The sequence below is a fragment of the Lissotriton vulgaris genome, chromosome 11, assembly GCF_964263255.1.
Source record: "Lissotriton vulgaris chromosome 11, aLisVul1.2, whole genome shotgun sequence".
Taxonomy (NCBI): domain Eukaryota; kingdom Metazoa; phylum Chordata; class Amphibia; order Caudata; family Salamandridae; genus Lissotriton; species Lissotriton vulgaris.
Genome location: NC_141699.1, coordinates 462,801,542 through 462,820,986, shown reverse-complemented (window position 1 = coordinate 462,820,986; position 19,445 = coordinate 462,801,542). Strand labels below are relative to the sequence as shown.

At 46.1% G+C, this 19,445-nt stretch overlaps 1 protein-coding gene across 1 annotated transcript in view; it reads left to right on the top strand.

Moving 5' to 3' along the window:
* Window positions 1–340: 340 nt before the first annotated feature.
* DPYSL2 (dihydropyrimidinase like 2) overlaps window positions 341–19,445 on the top strand; it is a 366,898-nt gene continuing 347,793 nt past the window's right edge. The window contains exon 1 of the mRNA XM_086943522.1: window positions 341–796. Within this exon, the coding sequence (XP_086799648.1) occupies window positions 467–796 (330 nt within the window). The 5' untranslated portion in view covers window positions 341–466. The remainder of the gene's footprint in view (window positions 797–19,445) is intronic.

Here is a 19,445-nt window from a genome sequence, read left to right as displayed (position 1 = left end):
CCTCCTGTAACTTGCCGCGATCGGGTCTCCACGGGAGCCTGGTACCTGACACCTCTCCCGAAGCTAAAGCTGGCAGCGCCCCGAATGCTGACATCTCCCCCTTTGCCTAGGAACACCATCATCACTTCCGGATCAGAGCCCGGCTCTGCTGCAGAGTTCTTCTCCTGGTCTTGATGCTGAACGGAGAACTTGCAGCCTGCCTCCTCCTCCTTCTAAGAACACTGCAGAGAAAAGGGTAAGCCCACAACGCCCAACTTTGGTGGCCACCATCAGGAGCCACTCCCTGAAACTCATTGTTTGAAAAAAATGACCAGTGTGAGAAAAAACAGAAGGGGAGTGGATTCAACCTCTGCTGTCTGATGCTGTTGCCCCTGCCCCTCTCTCTCTCTGTCTCTAATACACTGATCCGCTGCTGTTCTCTTCCCTCCAGGGGCAGATTGACTGCTGGGCAGGGGCAGAGGCGAGCATGGCTGGCAGGAACGGCAGGCAGAACGGGCAGAACGGGGAGGAGGATGGCTTCTTTAAGAACTTGGGCTCCGGGAGCCCCAAGCCCAGGCAGAAATTCTGCGGCATGTTCTGCCCGGTGGAAGGCTCCTCCGAGAACAAGACCATCGACTTCCACTCGCTGCCCCCGGGCAAGGGCTCGGCCAAGGTGGTGGCCCAGCAGAGGGACGTGGCCCACCTGGGCAAGAACAGCAGCAGCTGGGATGCTGGGGAACCATCTGTTGATTCCGGGAGAAGGGTGGAGATCCGAAGGGGTACCGGCAAGGAAGCACTGCAGAACATCAGCGACAAGGTGCGTGAAGGCTCTACGAGTTTGGGCTGGCATTCTGCAGCCGTGCCAATAATGCCCATTAACGCCCGTCTTGTATTTCCCTTTATTGACATTGTGTTAGTGTGTTCGCTAGTACCTTCCCCTTATTTATGTCTTCATTGTTACTGATTAGTATCTAACAATGTCTTATTGCGCATAATGCATGCTTGGATTAGCTGCTGCCACTGAGGTGTGGGTGTGTTTGATATCGCCAGGATTAGCTGTGTAAAACCAACAGCTTTGGGGAGGGGTTCCTGCTGTTGCATGGCTGGGGCAGGCGGGTGGAGTTTGATGTTATCGCTTCCTTTTAGCATTTTCAATCACCGCCAGTGGAGCAGACAAAACCCCGCCCTTTTTTGTGCAGCTCACAGCAGCGGGAATTGTGATTCCGGCGCAGCATAAACTGCCCAGACAGTGCAGACTGATGCCCCCTATTGGTATGGGATGTTTCCGGACGCAGGGGGCAGCTCATATGCGTCCCAAACGTGCATAAATGCCGTCCAGGAGTGGATCAGGTGGGCGTGGGCACAGCAGTGACAGACTCATCTCAGCATTTTCCCACGGGCTCATGATAAGCAAGGACTTACTCAGCAGAGCCCTTTTCTAGCGGGCAATAACCGCCTCCATAGCGCCCGGAGAACTGGGCATCGAGCACAAAGGACGGGCGGGTTCTAGTCCCTGCAGATCCCCAGGTCAATGTGCGGGTAGTTCATCCCGTCCGTGATTTTTGCTTTGCATTCTGGGACGTGTCGCCCTGTTTTATCCCACTTAAAACCCCTCAAGAGTACACGTCTCAGAAGGCAACGAGAATTGAGGTACTGGACCAAGAAACTGCAGATCTTTTCAGCGCCCACTCTATCATCATTCTCAGGGGCTCAACACGAGAAAACCCATTTGGTTAATTGTAGCATGCCAAGATAGAAAACTTCAATGTTTTTAGGAGTGGCACATCTTTTTTTTTTTTTTTAAATATCTTTTTATTAACATGTATCGCATAAACATACATTACAGCAGATATGACGGGTGCAAAAACAGTGGAGACAAATATCATTACAAATACAATAGGATATTCCATTGGGGGTCAAGGAAAAGGGGCGTCATCGAAATCAATATTGCGGGGAGGGACACAGATATCACCACAATGCATATTCCAGGGGTCCCAGATTTTAGACCATTTACGGGAGCAGCCACGGGCAATGTAAACCGTCTTTTCCCTATGCATGCAAAAGTTGAGATCTTTCTTCCAGTCTGCTATTTTGGGTGCGTGTGTAGCTCCCCAGAGTTGTGCAATGTTTCTATTGGCTACCATGAGTCCGAGTGTGGCCCACTGAGTAGTGTTGGTGTTGAGGTCAGCGGGGGTTCCCAGATATTTAGGAGACATCTACGTGCCTAAGGGTGGAAAGCAATTGACAAAACTTCACTAATCCCATCGTGTACCCTCTGCCAGTAGCTATGGATGAAATTGCAATGCCAAATTATGTGCTTGAAGGTGCCCATTTGGTTACATCCCCATCTACAATTCCCATCCGTTCGTCCTCTCATGTGCAATAGCTGAGGTCCTGTGACACAGATTCTGTGGAGGATTTTCAACTGTATTAATCGAAGACGTGCCGGGATTGCGACTGTTCTGGAGGAGGAAATAGCTACCTGCCAGTCCTCTTAATCCATTTCAATGCCATCCCCTACCCACTTTTTCCCGCAACATGCGGAGAGGATCTTCCATTTTATTTATGAATTTTTTATATATGAGGGAAATAGCTTTCTCAGTTAAGTATCCGTCAAGGATTCTGTCCTCGAGCGGGGATGCGTCGGGGGTAAGAGTACTTAGGCACGGCCGCTTAAAGGTCATGTCATTTTTGCACATATCAGAACCGCTCTGTATCTGTCAACTCGTACTGGCGTTGGAGTTTGGCAAAGGGCAACAGGTCGTCCTTGTTCCAGAGATCTTTTATACGCGAGATGCCAATTAGGTCCTACTTATCAAATCCCTCTGATTTCCATAAATCGCCCAGTATTTGAGAGTCACATAGGGGTGTCGCTAGTGTAAGTTTCTGGTCCCATCCGAGCGATTTATTAGTTGAGTGCCAGACATCGACTGCGTGTTTGGTGGGACCAGTGAGTGGGTGTGATGTCCGGCAAACCGATTCGACCGTCATACCAGTTAAGTGTAAGTTTGTGTATGGCAATGCGTGGTTTGCCATCACACAGAAGCTCACGCTGGAGCCCTTCTACCTCTCTGAAGTATGAATTAGGGACAGGGTCAGCCGAGTTCTGCAGCGCATACAAGAAACAGGGTAGTGACATCATTTTAAATAGGGCCGCCTTGCCTAGCATTGAAAGTGGAAGTGACTTCCAATTTGTGGTGTCTCGTTTGAGCCTGAGATGTGGGGGGACAAGGTTGCGGGAATACCAGAGTGCCGGATTAAGTGAGAAAAATATTCCCAGGTATTTGAAAACTTGTGTGGCAGTCTGCATTAGGCAGTTTGGAGGTAACGGAGGGGGGTCTCAGTGGTGGACATAGAGGATGGATTTTTGCCTGTTGATCCCAAACCTGGAGGATCTGCCAAAAATGGCTAGGATGTTGAGAACTGCGATCAACGATTTCTGAGGTGATGTGAGGTATAACAGGCCATCATCAGCATAGAGAGAAATACGGTCTTCCCAATCCGGGGACCAACGCATTCCTCAAATGACTGGGTCTCCCCAGATCCATGCTGCAAGGGGTTCCAGTGCCAGTGCAAACAGTAGAGGGGATAGAGGGCATCCCTGTCGGGTCCCTCGACTGAGTGTAAAGGCCTCCGTTTTTTTGTTATTTACAACTACTTGAGCCACAGGGTCGCAATATAGAAGACGCACCCACCGTATAAAGCCTGGACCACATCCCAACTTCGTGAGTACGGCAAAGAGGTAGGGCCATTCAACTGTATCAAAGGCCATGGTAGCATTCCAGAGATACAATAATCGCTTGTTCCCGTATGGTGGATGCTCTACCCAAAACCCCATGGATCCTGCGAAGATTTAACACAGTGTTTCCTACGGTGCATAAAGCCTGATTGATCAGGGTGCACATGATTCCCCATAACTTTAATTAATCTGTTGGCAAGTAGCTTGGTAAGAATTTTGGGCTCTGCATTTAAAAGTGAGATATGGCGGTAGGAGGCACAGTCGGTTTTGGTTTTTCCTTCTTTATGAATTGTGACAATAGTTGCAATTCTTTGATCGATAGGCAGTGATCCTCTTTCAAGGCCTTTCAAGGATTTCCTCGTACATGGCTTTTAGGTATGGGCCAGCTTGCCAGGGCGGAGTTTGTAGAGTTCGATAGGGATACCGTTCGATCCCAGGGCCTTGCCAGGGTGCAGTGCACGTATCGCGAGTGCTATTTCATCAGTGGAAAGGTTGCTGTCAAGGAATGTTCGAACCTCAAGTGAAAGAGTGGGGAGAGAAATGTCTCTAAGGCGGTCCAGGGATTCGTCTTTAGCGTTTGGCGCTACTGAGGTGTAAACAGTTCAAAAATGGTCGGCAAAGTGGGTAACAATATTGTGGGGGTCTGTTATGGGAATCATATCGGCATCTATGAGCTCTGGGTCGAGTCTGCTAGCGTATTCTTTCTTGTCAAGCCAAGCGATTAATTTCCCTGCCTTGTCCCCCCAGTCGTAGATCCGATCCGGTCCAGCTTATCCTGTCCCAGTGTTTTGGTTCTGTCAGTCACTAATGCCCTGTACTCATCTTGATGGAGGCGGAGTGTGTGGAGTGCGTCAGGTGTGACGTCAGAACCCATGCCCTGCTCTAGTCGATATATCTCTTGCTCCGCATCACAGATGTCTTTAAGTTTGTCTTTTTGCATTCCCGCTGTCAGTGTGAGGGCCTGACCACAGAGTACAGTTTTAAAGGCCTCCCACAGGACCTGGGGGGAGTCCACTGATGCCTCGTTTTCTAGGAAGTAGTTGTCTATGGACTTAATCAGATTGTTACGAATTTTCTGATCTCGTAAGTACCACGGGTTTATGGGGGCGATTGTTCCCACTTGTGTATGGTCAAGGATTATGTGTACCCATAGTGGAGAATGATCGGAAATGCCCCTGGCAAGGTGTCTAATTTCTTTAATGTTTGCGACCTGTGGGGTGGGAACAATGATGTAGTCCAGGTGGGAGAGGCTGTTGTGGCCCCAGAATGGAAGGTGTGTTGGATTTTGCTCGGGTTGTAAGATCTCCACCCATCCACAAGTCCCATGTCCTCTAGGAAGCCGGAGAAGGAATTTGAAGATTGTGGCAGTGCACGAGGGGGTTATCTGTCTAATGCACCAGAGAGTATGAAGTTAAAATCACCCCCCAGCACCAACAGTCCATTTGGTAATGCTAGTAATATAGCACTTAGGTCAATGAAGGTAGTGGACTGTAGGCCCGGCGGTGCCTAAATGGACATAACCGTTACAGTCCGCCCCTCCCATGCCCAAGTGACCCCGATGTATCGTCCACGACCATCACCCCAAGTGGACGTGAACGATAGGGGAAATGTTTTTTTCATCATGATGCCCACACCCCAGGTATTGGTTGTGAAGCCTGCATGTGCGATCATCGAATAGCCCCACCTGTGCATTGCCCTGCATGTGTTACCAAACAAGGTGAGTTTCTTGGAGTAACATGATGTCTGGCACAAATCTCTTAATTTGTTGCAAAACAACACAACGTTTTATCTTGTCCCCAAGGCCGTTGACATTCCAACGCAACAATTTAATATCCTTCTTCCACTGTACCCCCATGGACAATGTGGTAAAATGTAACTCCCGCCACAATAATTACTGACTGTGCTGTCGTTGCGAACCCAATAACTAGGAATAAATAAAATCGATCCACCCAACAACCCCCTCCCTACCTCCCTGCACTCTGTGCTCAAAACTGCTCATAAGTTACAAAATGCAGAGTGCCTGTCGCCCAACAAATTACTAAAAGACGAAAAACTGGGGGGAGGCCTAGGTGTCTCATCTTCCCACCTCACCAATACATTAAGGTATAGGTTCTCTGGGCCCAGTTGGACCAAAACTACAGTATATAATAACAGTCGGAGTTCACCGGCACTCATCAATTTTAACTAATTTCTACTTGAGCCAGTTGTCGGTGTGTAACAGGCAAACGTCAGGGTGGGCAAGCGGTTAGAGGCCACTTCGAGTCTTACTGTTGAAGTCAGGTGGCCAGCTTCAGCAACCACTTGAACTTTTCTCCATCGATTCCCTCCAACCGTCAAGCCAGTCGGATGCTGCTTCCGGAAGATCAAAAAATCTATTCTTTCCCTTGGCCTCGACTGGGAGACGGGCTGGGAAGAGCATGGCCTACTTCAGACCCTTGTCACGTAGTCTTTTTTTGACGTCAAGAAAAGAGCGCTGTTATTTTTGCACAGCTTGTGTAAAGTCTGGAAAGAAAGTGATTTCCGCATTATCCAACCTAATTGGCGGGGCAACTCTGGCAGCTTGCTGAATCGTATCTCTATCTCTGTAATTCAGCAATCTGGCCAGTATCGGGCGGGGGGCCCCTGGCCTCGGGCGACCCCCGGCACCCTGTGAGCTCTTTCGATCACAAATAGGTTGGATGGGCCCTTCGGTTTCAGGTGTGACGTGATTAGGGTTTCTACAAAAAGATCCATGGCAGGCCCTTCTGATTTTTCCGGCACACCTAGGATGCATATGTTATTGCACCTTGTGCACCCTTCGCAGTCGTCCAGCTTGTTTTCAGTAAACTTCTGAAACGCTTGGAGTTCTTGGATTTCAGTTTGCGATTGCGAGGTGTCTTCTACCAGGCTGGTCGAAGTAATTTCCAGTTGTTTAACCTTTTTCCCTGTGTTTGGAAAGGCCAGCTCGGATAAGCATAATTTCTGAGGAAATGGCGTCCATTCTCTGCTTCATGGAGGTGCGCACCCCCGGTTATGGCCTCCATTACGTGTTTCAGTGTGAGGTCTGGAGAGCCATTTTCTGCCCCTCCCTGTGCTTGTCCCATGCCAACCTGCGTTCGGGTAAGTCAGCTTTCGGGCAAGTATAGCGATTCAGCCTGCTCTGTTGAGTTGATTTTGCGCCCTTTGCACCAGACATGGTGAGATCTGCAAGGTCACTTGGTCCACGCTCCATAGTTGATATTGCTACCGCTTGTCACTGGTCAGCCACACTTAGCGCATCACTGGAGGGGAAGGAGGGAGGAAGGTGCGAACCCCTCCGGCCCACGTTCTTCAGCTGCGAAGGTAGTCAAGGGAACTCCTCAGCTCCGACTGGGCCCTCGCAGAGCGGTCATGAAAGGCCGAGCAATGGCCACTTACAAGGTATAAAAGCTCTCTATTAGCACCTGGTCCAGCGGTATCTCACAATAATTTGGATGCAGAGGGGGGCCAACCCAGTAAGCGTTGGGCATCGGCGGGCCACATGGTGGGTGGGATGTCAGCACTGCAGCAGCCACCAGCGGGGGCCCGTGGGAGCAATTTAATCAAGTCCATAGGGAGGGGGAGGGGGGCCGCCACTGATCCGGAAATATTCCAGGCACAACACCCCCCTCCCATCTCCTCACAAGTCTGCAGCTCGCGGCCCCTCCGCAGGCCTCCGCAGCGCTCGGTCTGCTCACTGCTGGATTCCTCAATGCATACGTAGTATGTGGGGTTGTATGAATCCTCAATGCTCGGAACGGATATCAAAAGGCAAAAAGAGGCCAGGAACTGTGGGGCCGGGGTGTATCCCAGCTCGTTCCGATTCGGCGAGATTAAATGCAGAGCGTTCAGGGCCCCCGGGTGGGGGGGGGGAGTCACGCCATCTGACACGATCTCCTTCCCGGCCTGGTCATCACGCAAGGCCTTAGCTCTCACGTTTGAGAAGGCCTCGAGCCTCTGTGTGCGTAACTTCGGCCCTAGAGGTCCGCTGTACACAGGACTGGGGTCGATGTGCTTTGCTACACCTCCGGTTTGCGATTCTGGTCCCAGAGGTCCGGATTTGTGAGTCAGATCAGCAGTATCGGGAGGGAGTCACGGAGACACCACAACTTGCGGCCATTTTCCTCATCCGCGTAGCCACACCCGACTGGCACATCTTTAAGTGAAAAAGAATCAGATTATGGAAAAAATGCAGATGGTGTACTGTTCTGTCCCACTTATGAAGGATCGTTATCACAGTTGTGGAGTAAAAAGTACTGCTTCAAATTCATTTTTTATTTTTTTATTAATCTTTTTATTAACATAATTCAACAGACCATACCTTACGATAAGCATTTCCATCAGTTCATAGGATCATAGGAAGGCATGTACTGTACGTCACCGATAGTGTATTTACAGAGTGCTTTCAGGCAGTGGAGGCCCCCAATACCATTCACTTCCCCAAGCTCATCCGTCTGTACTTTTTACAGGGTGCCCATATCCTTTCCCACTTCTTAGCACATCCTCTGCTTTTGTAGACCGTTTCTTCAGTGTGCGAGCACCAATTAAGGTCTCGTCTCCAATCCTCCAGTGTCGGGGGTCTTCAAATTCATTTTTGATAAAAAAGGGACAAAAGTCTGAAATTGTTTAATTTAACAAAATAAGTAATTAAAGCCACATGAGTCTGCATGCATTTTTGGCAAGGTTTATCTCTTCACAAGACCCCAGTCGGTTGACATTCATGTTTATCACACCTCTAGTTTTTCCTAGCTTTCAGGTATTTTATGTGCCTTGTGGATGAATGCGCGTATCAAGAGAGAGAGAGAGGACTAGGAAGCTAGTCCGAGTCCCCGTAGTTTATATGTGTTATCAAAAGAGACTAGCTTAAATATGACCAATATTGTTAGGACTCTGATTAGATTTGTCATGGGCACCTCGTTGGTGAGTTCATGAAGCCCTCACCCACCAACCTGGTTGGTGGCATGCTTCATCATCAGGCCCACCCAGTGACACCTAATGTGTCCCGGGTGTGCTGCGACGCCTGATTACAGTGGAGCTGGTATTTTACTGAGAGTGCAGTGTGAGGTGTAAAGTTAAATTTGAGTTAAAACGGCTTGGCGAGGGTCCCAGTACCCGATGGTAAATTAAATTTTAATAACTGGGCCCCCATCAGCGGTTAAAATAAGGCTTGGGGATGTTTAGGGGAGGCGAGTTACTACCTCCTACATCCATCAGTTGGTGCTCCTATTATATACAATGCAGTAAGTTCCAGTTCTCCCCGTAGAGTGCAGAAACTACTGCATATCTAATATGGGGAATACAGTAATCCACAGAAAGGATCTCTATCTCTCTAGCTGGGACCACTGTGGAGAATCCACTCTGGACCGCCAATAGATCCAGATGTGTGAATGCCCCCCCCAAGGTATGACAAAATAAGGGGGGGGGAGTTGCACACTCCAGAATCAGTGGGAAGTCCTCGCTGGGCCCCCCATGTATGAAGCAATCTACTGCAGCTGCCCAAGAACACGCAATGCAGCTGCCTTCACTGAGGGGCTCAGCTTCAGAAGGTAGGTGTGAACCCCAGTGAGGGGCACCCTCCCACTCAGACTCCAGAGGGAGACATCACTGGGTCAGTGGCAGACAGGGTAGCATCCTGCGCTCTTTCTTTAAGGACCAAATGCCCATGAATGCGCCGGGCCACTGTAATCACCCTGGTACCTTAGCATAGGGAGAGTGGTCCTTGCATCCCAGCCGGTACACTCTCTCTCTCTCTCTCTCTCGGCCCAAATCTGAGTTTGGTTTTCTTTGTCCAGCAGGAGGCTACTGGAGTTGTGTGGACCTGCACATGCCCCAGGGACAAAGGCAGATCTTGGGCTCACAGAGAATGCCCCCTCTGGCTTCCCTCCACAGTGCGGCCTGACTCCTGTGGCGCTGCACCGGCTGCCAGCGAGTCGCAACCCTTGCTCGAGGCTTCTTGGGTGGTGGGTCCGATGGGGGCAGGGCTGCTGCTCCTGACCCTTGGAGAGCACCCAGCGCCTTTTTTTCGGTGATGTGGTGATGGGTCGGCCACCGATGAAGCAGCCTCTGTTCTCAGCTTCCAGCGCATAAAAGGCCTCAACTAATAATTTCAGCACAGTAGCTGCACAGGGGAAGTCTTCCCCCACCGCAAAACACATTTTCAGTCACTCAGAGATTAAGCGCTTCAACATGCACCCGAGTTTGCAAGGACCAGCGGCATAGCAGCATTCCTGGGAGAGAACTGGGGAGACACCAGCAGGGTGCTGACGGGCAGGCCTGCACAAGGGTCCCAGAGAAAAATGGCAGTCCTTCTTTCAGTGTCAAAATTCAATGATAGAATGCACACCATAATTCTTTGCAATGTTCATGATTCCTCGGGGCTTGACAAATAGTCTTCCGCGTGCAGACTGGGTTTGTGCTCTGCCCCACTGGCATGTGTGTATGAATTCAAGCAAAGTAAAGAGCAATTTGTGCCCCTTTCCTACTTGCACAGCAATATCCTTCGATACTCAACAGACTCAATTTTTAGGTCAAGCCTAGGCAGCGGGCATGCGTTTTCTGCAAGACCTGTTGTTATCTCCTCTATCGGCTTTTGGCATGTCCATGAATTGCCATTTGTTCTTTGTTGTGCCATTTACAAATACATGGTTTTTATTGGTGCATAGGGTCTGATTCTACCGCCTTTGCGTGCTTGGGTCACGCCCAAGCGATTTCAACCATTGTTTGCTTGCGTTAGCCATCCCATTACGTCCGTGGTTCCTCCTGGTCATCCTAATCTGCCTTTTTATTTTGTAGGCTATCAACATCCTTTTAGGTTTTCAGGCTATTTCATGGAGCAATGCTCTGTTTGGCACCTGCAAAGTGGCAATTTCTGTCTGGTAGCTGTTGAGCTATGCCAATAGCTCTAACTAAAAAAAAGTGAGAGACCTATTGCATTTCTAATGCTTGTTTACTTTGGTCATCCATTTTCTTTAATTTTTCACCATGTTTCCAACAATTGTTTAGTCATAAATTTCTCCATCCACATGCCAGACACTGTGTTTTCCCGTAGCTTCAAATGCTCAAGATGTGCCTGTCCAGGCCTTTTTCTTTAGTACGTTGGAATACATCGTTCATCCTGAATAATGATCTTCACATAAACCCAATGCATTTCAGGCTAGATGGCCTTTCGTCAGGGGTAACTACAAAATTAAAAACCACTGTTTGTTATTATGCTCCATTTCACCCAATGTATCACATCCATAGCATTTCTCATCTCTTAGTACAAGGCATTCACCTAGTGCATTTTAAAATCAAACTCTTAATTACCTACGTGTTCGTCACCCTTAACCCACAAACACTGAAATTACCCCAAACCTTTCACCCAACCACCATTCAATACATTTTAAATCACATCACCCTGTGTGTCCACTTTCTACAAAGTATAACCCCCATTAGCCTACATTTAACTGCCCATGACAAAAGCTCAATGTTTACCTGCAAACTCCTCGACCTATGTTCCGCAGCATAACAGCCTAAATTGCTTTCCTCCTTGGTGAAGTCCAAAACCGTTCCTTCCTCGCATGACGCTTCACCTTCCATATCCACCAACGCAAGTCTGTTGAGTATGGAAGGATGTTGCTGTGTGAGTGGAAAGGGCACAAATTGCTCTTCACTTGGAGTCCTTCTTTCAGCCCAACAGGCAGGGCACAAAGAGTCATAAGCACACAGAAATGCCCACTTCTAAATGTGGCATTTCTAAAATAGTAATAACAAATCCGCTTTCACCAATAAGCAGGATTTATTACTACTATTCCAAACAAACCAAACATGGCCACACTACCCCTTTCATATCAGAAATTACCACTGTAGCACACATCAGGGAATTCCCAATGCAAACCTATGAGAGGGCATCCTCACAGTAGTGAGAAACCAAATTGGCTGTTTGTCAGTACCATGACAAGCCTCACAGTTAAGGCACCTTTTGCCTACATAGCACCCTGTCCATAAGCATAGCTAGGGCCTACCTTAGGGGTGACTTATATGTAGTAAAAGGGGATTTGCAGACGTGGAAACCACGTTATGTGCCACATCACTAAGGCAGTAAACTGCGTGTGCAGGCCCTGCCGCGGCAGAGATCTGAGACAGGTTTGAAAGGCTGCTTCGGTGGGTGGAGCAAGCAGCACTGCAAGCCCACTAGTGGCACTTAATTTACAGGCCCTGTTTATATTGGATACCACTGTACAAGGGACTTGCAGGGAAATTAAATATGCCAAACAGGTGTAGATCAATCTTACCAAGTTTACAAGAGAGAATACATGCACTTTACCACTGATCAGCAGTGGTAAGCCCAGAGTCTTAAAACCAACAAAAACAAGTCAGAAAAAAGAAAGGAGGAAGGCAAAACGTTCTGGGATGACCTTGCAAAAAGGGCCAGTTCCAACAAGGACCGACTTAAGTTAACAGAAGTAGCACAAAGTCGTCAGTATAGAATAATCTCATTGATGGTCTATGACATTTCACTACTTTGTCATTTTCTTTGTTAATAGTAATTGGGTCCTGTAAAGTGAACAATTACCGATTGTGTAGCGTGTTCACACTGACAAAAGAGGAAGCTCAATCAACTGTTGAATTGCAGTGAAAAATGGCAAAATCCTATTGGCTGTCTAAGATATATGTATAAAGAGCCTAGAGTTAGGCTGTTCTGGAATGGACATTATCTTACAGTCGCATTTGTACCAGAGACTGGCCACCCAGCCAAACCACATGCGTCCATCCATGTCTTTCTCATGAGTAAAATATTTTGAAATTATGCATGCCATCTATGGAAGGAGTAGTGGGTGACACACTCATCTTAAATTGGATACATTTGGTTACAAGCAGTGATGCTAATAAACGGCTAAGGATACGTGATCTCTGTGATGCAGTTAACATCATTTATGCTGCAGTATTTTGGAAAAGCTGAATTCCAAAGCCCAGTTCGTTGCCATTGGCAAAAAATTTTTTTGAGAAGATCAGGGCCAGAGCAGTTAAGAACCTTTGTGCAACTGCTGATATTTTCAGGATGAATGAACGTTGAGTGTTTTGAATGACTCTTGGGGACTCTCAAGGACCCAATGAGAATAACTTCCAGGGTAGATGGCCAGATGCAGTGTTCCCAAGTGATGGGATCCAAAGACTTGAAGTTTGCTGGAGTTTAGTTTCATGAAGTTGTAACATATACAGTCGTCAGCTGCCCTAATGCACAGAGCAGATGAGGTCTGATAGTGTGCATTTCTTTCATCCAAGCAACACCAGGATTGAGCTTGTTCTATGTATGTCCTAATTGTAAATAGTTGCAAGTAACGGTTGCCATTACTTGCATGCTGAGGCTGCAAAATAGTGGCGTCAGTGTTGACCCTTGTGATAATTTGCTGCAGGTGAAAAAAATTGTGCGGACATACTAGGAGGATGTCTGACTTTTGGCACCCTCATTGGTAAGGAGTGGAATCTGCTCATGTGATGATCTTAGATTCCAAAGGTGGGATGGCAAGAGTGCAGGAGGAAGTGGAAAATGATGCTGAAGGCTGCCAATCAATCACAATCAGAAACGGCTCCTCCGCTAAGGCGCATCCTCCACCAGTGCACAGGAAAAAATAAAACGATAACGGAGCGGTATCATCATTTTATTTTTTGTTTTGGACTTGCTGCTAGGGTAGGATGGGTTGGTGCTGGGCTGCCTGCTTCACAGGGAGAAGTAGTGGCTGATGCTGTACTAAAGTGCACATGACTGTTTGGCTGGCTGGCTTAGGCCGGCCAAACAGTCATGTACACTTTGCATGTTCTCCACTCAGTCTGCATTACAGCCTGTGTGGAGAACATGCCCAGGCATCCACTCCCTCCCTGAGTGCTGAACCACAGCACTCCGACCAATCACAATGCTACAATCAGCATAGTTGTGATTGGCTAGGGAAGTCTGGAAGTCTGGGTGCTTCCTGTTTCCTGCTGAGGAGAGGCGGCGGCTGGGGACGGCAACAGCAACAGCAACAGCAAAGGTGACCAGCAGATAAGTTTTATTTTTTATTTATGTCCTTGATTCACACTGATTTCAAATACAAAAGAATCTGTCACAGTATGGCATATGGACCATTTCATCTTTAGGTCACAAAGGTACACCCAATTTTGCATGTGTCAACTTTTACACCACTGTTAATAATATACTGGATTACACCAAGCCAGAATTTAAGCAATTCTAAGTGATAATTCTGATCAGGAGGCTGAACATATATGGAAAAAGATCTCCATACCATAGGTATTAATAGGTGAGAGTAATTGAGGATCTCATTGACAAATAGTCAACATTATGAATTCTCTCAATGAGACAATTTCTCCTGCACTTTTGCGTTTCTCTCATTGTATCACATCAGGTGACTTCAACATTCACTGGGAATGCCCTTTTGATAAGGAAATGATCACCCTACAAAACATTATGTCCCCACTGGACCTCTTACAATTCGTTTCTAAATCCACTCATAAAGGGAGGATATACAATTGATATAGTATGTTCCAATAAGAATTTGAGTATCTCTGACCCAATTCCACTAGCGTGGACAGATCACACCCAGATTAATTTTAACTGGGCTACTTACCCTCATGGTAGCTTTGTTGACCATCCTGCTCCAGGCCAAATTAGACCGCACTCCAGGATAACTCAAAATAGCTTGCAGAGCGCCCTTGAAAATACAGTACAGAAGTGGGGAGCGCAGATTCCACGCTCCACTCCCAGATGCACTGCATGAACTGGATAAACAATCCAACCAACTTTTCAACGTTCCACATTTCTCCAAATTAATCCAGTGATCAACAGTCTTTCCAATGTTTTTTCTCCTTTTCCCCACATCCATAACATAATGTATTTTGGAAGCTTTTCATATTTGCGTGTGCCCATCCGGACTTCTTCGAAAATACGATCCAAAAGACAACAGGTAGTTCAGAGCAGCATTTCTTTATTTCAAACCCAATGCATTTTGGGCTGTAACATCAGCCCTTCGTCGGGGGTCACTATAAAATGAATTACAGGGAAATTCATCATTGCCAGATAAATGAAGTTTTCCAAAACATACACAAGAATCTGTACTTCAACATTGAATTTCGTGTTTCCAAGAATCTAAAATAGTGCCTAATTACCATGATCATTGTAATCCACCCTAAAAGCATAAAAATCAACATGAAATAAACATATACTACCCAATGTCCCCTTTAGTTTTATGGTGTCACCCTCTAACTGCACAGAGCATACTCTAAATTCATCTTTCACTTTCTGCTAAATACCATTTTTCCTCCGTACTCTAATAACTGGTTTATATTCTACACCGAGCACAAATCAGTTCAAACCCTCTTTACACGTTCCTTTTTCCCATGTTACCCCTCTCTTTTGATAAATGCGGAAAACTCCCCATTTTAGTACAATCTGTATGAACCACATTTCTCTTTGCACCCGTGTCCCTACGTTCTGAATAGCTCAGTTTAATGCTTTACCTGCTTACTCTTTTTCTTCTGGTCGCTCGGCAAACGCTTTCAGCAACCAAGGAATTCTCGCGTGCCTGGCCATGCATTCAAACCCCATTAGGAATCTACATGCTCCGCCCCTCTGTAAACAAACCAACCGATCACCTGAAACTACTTGTGCTTCCTTGTGGACTACGCGACCCACCATGCACTTGCTTATGGAAAGAAGCAACGATCATCAGTGTAAAAAACATCATTATCATTTTCATTCTTTTCATTGCAATGCCTGTAATATATCTAGTATTGTTCTTCTTTTTTGCTCTCACACTATGAACATAATTACTGAGAACATGATTACTGCCTTGAACTTTGCGTTTTCCCAGATGTGGAGTATTCAATCTATCTCATTATTTATTCAAAAAGTGTCCTTTGTCCCGGGTGCAATACCAACTTTTTGGGCAATTGTATTTATATCATGAAAGGGGTGGTATGCACACCATATTTCTTAAATGTTAGTCTTATAATCAATCTTCTTAGCGTATTGCGTGCAAAACTGGGATTTGCTAGCCCTAGCAATGTAAATAATACAGAAGTGGGGAGCGCAGATTCCACGCTCCACGCCCAGATGCACTGCATGAACTGGATAAACAATCCAACCAACTTTTCAACTTTCCACATTTCTCCAAATTAATCCAGTGATCAACAGTCTTTCCAATGTTTTTTCTCCTTTTCCCCACATCCATAACATAATGTATTTTGGAAGCTTTTCATATTTGCGTGTGCCCATCCGGACTTCTTCGAAAATACGATCCAAAAGACAACAGGTAGTTCAGAGCAGCATCTCTTTATTTCAAACCCAATGCATTTCGGGCTGTAACATCAGCCCTTCGTCGGGGTTCACTATAAAATGAATTACAGGGAAATTCATCATTGCCAGATAAATGACGTTTTCCAAAACATACACAAGAATCTGTACTTCAACATTGAATTTCGTGTTTCCAAGAATCTAAAATAGAGCCTAATCACCATGATCATTGTAATCCACCCTAAAAGCATGAAAATCAAAATGAAATAAACATATACTACCCCATGTCCCCTTTAGTTTTATGGTGTCACCCTCTAACTGCACAGAGCATACTCTAAATTCATCTTTCACTTTCTGCTAAATACCATTCTTCCTCCGTACTCTAATAACTGGTTTATATTCTACACCGAGCACAAAGCAGTTCAAACCCTCTTTACACGTTCCTTTTTCCCATGTTACCCCTCTCTTTCGATAAATGCGGAAAACTCCCGATTTTAGTACAATCTGTATGAACCACATTTCTCTTTGCACCCGTGTCCCTACGTTCTGAATAGCTCAGTTTAACGCTTTACCTGCTTACTCTTTTTATTCTGGTCGCTCGGCAAACGCTTTCAGCAACCAAGGAATTCTCGCATGCCTGGCCATGCATTCAAACCCCATTAAGAATCTACATGCTCCGCTTCTCTGTAAACAAACCAACCGATCACCTGAAACTACTTGTGCTTCCTTGTGGACTACGCGACCCACCATGCACTTGCTTATGGAAAGAAGCAACAATCATCAGTGTACAAAACATCATTTTCATTCTTTTCATTGCAATGCCTGTAATATATCTAGTATTGTTCTTCTTTTTTGTTCTCACACTATGAACATAATTACTGAGAACATGATTACTGCCTTGAACTTTGCGTTTTCCCAGATGTGGAGTATTCAATCTATCTCATTATTTATTCAAAAAGTGTCTTTTGTCCCGGGTGCAATACCAATATTTTGGGCAATTGTATTTATATCATGAAAGGGGTGGTATGCACACCATATTTCTTAAATGTTAGTCTTTTAATCAATCTTCTTAGCGTATTGCGAGCAAAACTGGGATTTGCTAGTCCTAGCAATGTAAATAATACAGAAGTGGGGAGCGCAGATTCCACGCTCCACTCCCAGATGCACTGCATGAACTGGATAAACATTCCAACCAACTTTTCAACATTCCACATTTCTCCAAATTAATCCAGTGATCAACAGTCTTTCCAATGTTTTTTCTCCTTTTCCCCACATCCATAACATAATGTATTTTGGAAGCTTTTCATATTTGCGTGTGCCCATCTGGACTTCTTCGAAAATACGATCCAAAAGACAACAGGTAGTTCAGAGCAGCATCTCTTTATTTCAAACCCAATGCATTTCGGGCTGTAACATCAGCCCTTCGTCGGGGGTCACTATAAAATGAATTACAGGGAAATTCATCATTGCCAGATAAATGACGTTTTCCAAAACATACACAAGAATCTGTACTTCAACATTGAATTTCGTGTTTCCAAGAATCTAAAATAGTGCCTAATCACCATGATCATTGTAATCCACCCTAAAAGCATGAAAATCAACATCAAATAAACATATACTACCCCATGTCCCCTTTAGTTTTATGGTGTCACCCTCTAACTGCACAGAGCATACTCTAAAATCATCTTTCACTTTCTGCTAAATACCATTCTTCCTCCGTACTCTAATAACTGGTTTATATTCTACACCGAGCACAAAGCAGTTCAAACCCTCTTTACACGTTCCTTTTTTCCATGTTACCCCTCTCTTTCGATAAATGCGGAAAACTCCCCATTTTAGTACAATCTGTATGAACCACATTTCTCTTTGCACCCGTGTCCCTACGTTCTGAATAGCTCAGTTTAATGCTTTACCTGCTTACTCTTTTTCTTCTGGTCGCTCGGCAAACGCTTTCAGCAACCAAGGAATTCTCGCGTGCCTGGCCATGCATTCAAACCCCATTAAGAATCTACATGCTCCGCCACTCTGTAAACAAACCAACCGATCACCTGAAACTACTTGTGCTTCCTTGTGGACTACGCGACCCACCATGCACTTGCTTATGGAAAGAAGCAACGATCATCAGTGTAAAAAACATCATTATCATTTTCATTCTTTTCAATGCAATGCCTGTAATATATCTAGTATTGTTCTTCTTTTTTGCTCTCACACTATGGGGCTCATTAGGATTGCGGTTTTTCCGCATCCTCGGGCCCGGTGGAAGCCACCGCCGGCCCCGAGGATGCGGAAAAACCGCCGCGGACTGACCAAAGACCCACCGCCACATTAGGATGGCTGGTGGGTCCTGGTTTCGTCTGCAGCTTTTCCGCCACGGTTGGCTTACAACCGCGGTGGAAAAGCTCTAATCTGGTGACGGTGTCTCTCAGACACCGTCAGGCAGATTAGGATGGGATGTAAAACATGCTTTTCCGCCGTGGAAAAGCATGTGTAACTTCACTGCGGGGGCCCGTTGCGGGCCCCCTAGGTGAAGGGGGAGTGGGGGGTGCACATTGCGGGTACCTATGGTACCCCCCTGCATTTGTATGCAGAAAGCGGCAGGCACCGCGAGGTGCCTGCCTCTTTCTGCATGCAAATGCAATGACTGCATTTTTAACATTGCCGCAGGTGCAGCTTGAAGCCGCACCCACTGCAATGTTAAAAATAGAGGATGTGACCGCCAGGGTGGCGGTCACATCTTAATCGCACAGGAGGGGACTCCGCAGCCCATGCGGACGTCCCCTCCTCCTCAGTGATCGCGGACGGACGCAAGTCCGTCCGCGATCATAATCGGCCCCTATGAACATAATTACTGAGAACATGATTACTGCCTTGAACTTTGCGTTTTCCCAGATGTGGAGTATTCAATCTATCTCATTATTTATTCAAAAAGTGTCTTTTGTCCCGGGTGCAATACCAACATTTTGGGCAATTGTATTTATATCATGAAAGGGGTGGTATGCACACCATATTTTTTAAATGTTAGTCTTATAATCAATCTTCTTAGCGTATTAGAGAAAAAACATTGGAAAGACTGTTGATCACTGGATTAATTTGGAGAAATGTGGAACGTTGAAAAGTTGGTTGGATTGTTTATCCAGTTCATGCAGTGCATCTGGGAGTGGAGCGTGGAATCTGCGCTCCCCACTTCTGTATTATTTACATTGCTAGGGCTAGCAAATCCCAGTTTTGCACGCAATACGCTAAGAAGATTGATTATAAGACTAACATTTAAGAAATATGGTGTGCATACCACCCCTTTCATGTTATAAATACAATTGCCCAAAATGTTGGTATTGCACCCGGGACAAAAGACACTTTTTGAATAAATAATGAGATAGATTGAATACTCCACATCTGGGAAAACGCAAAGTTCAAGGTAGTAATCATGTTCTCAGTAATTATGTTCATAGTGTGAGAGCAAAA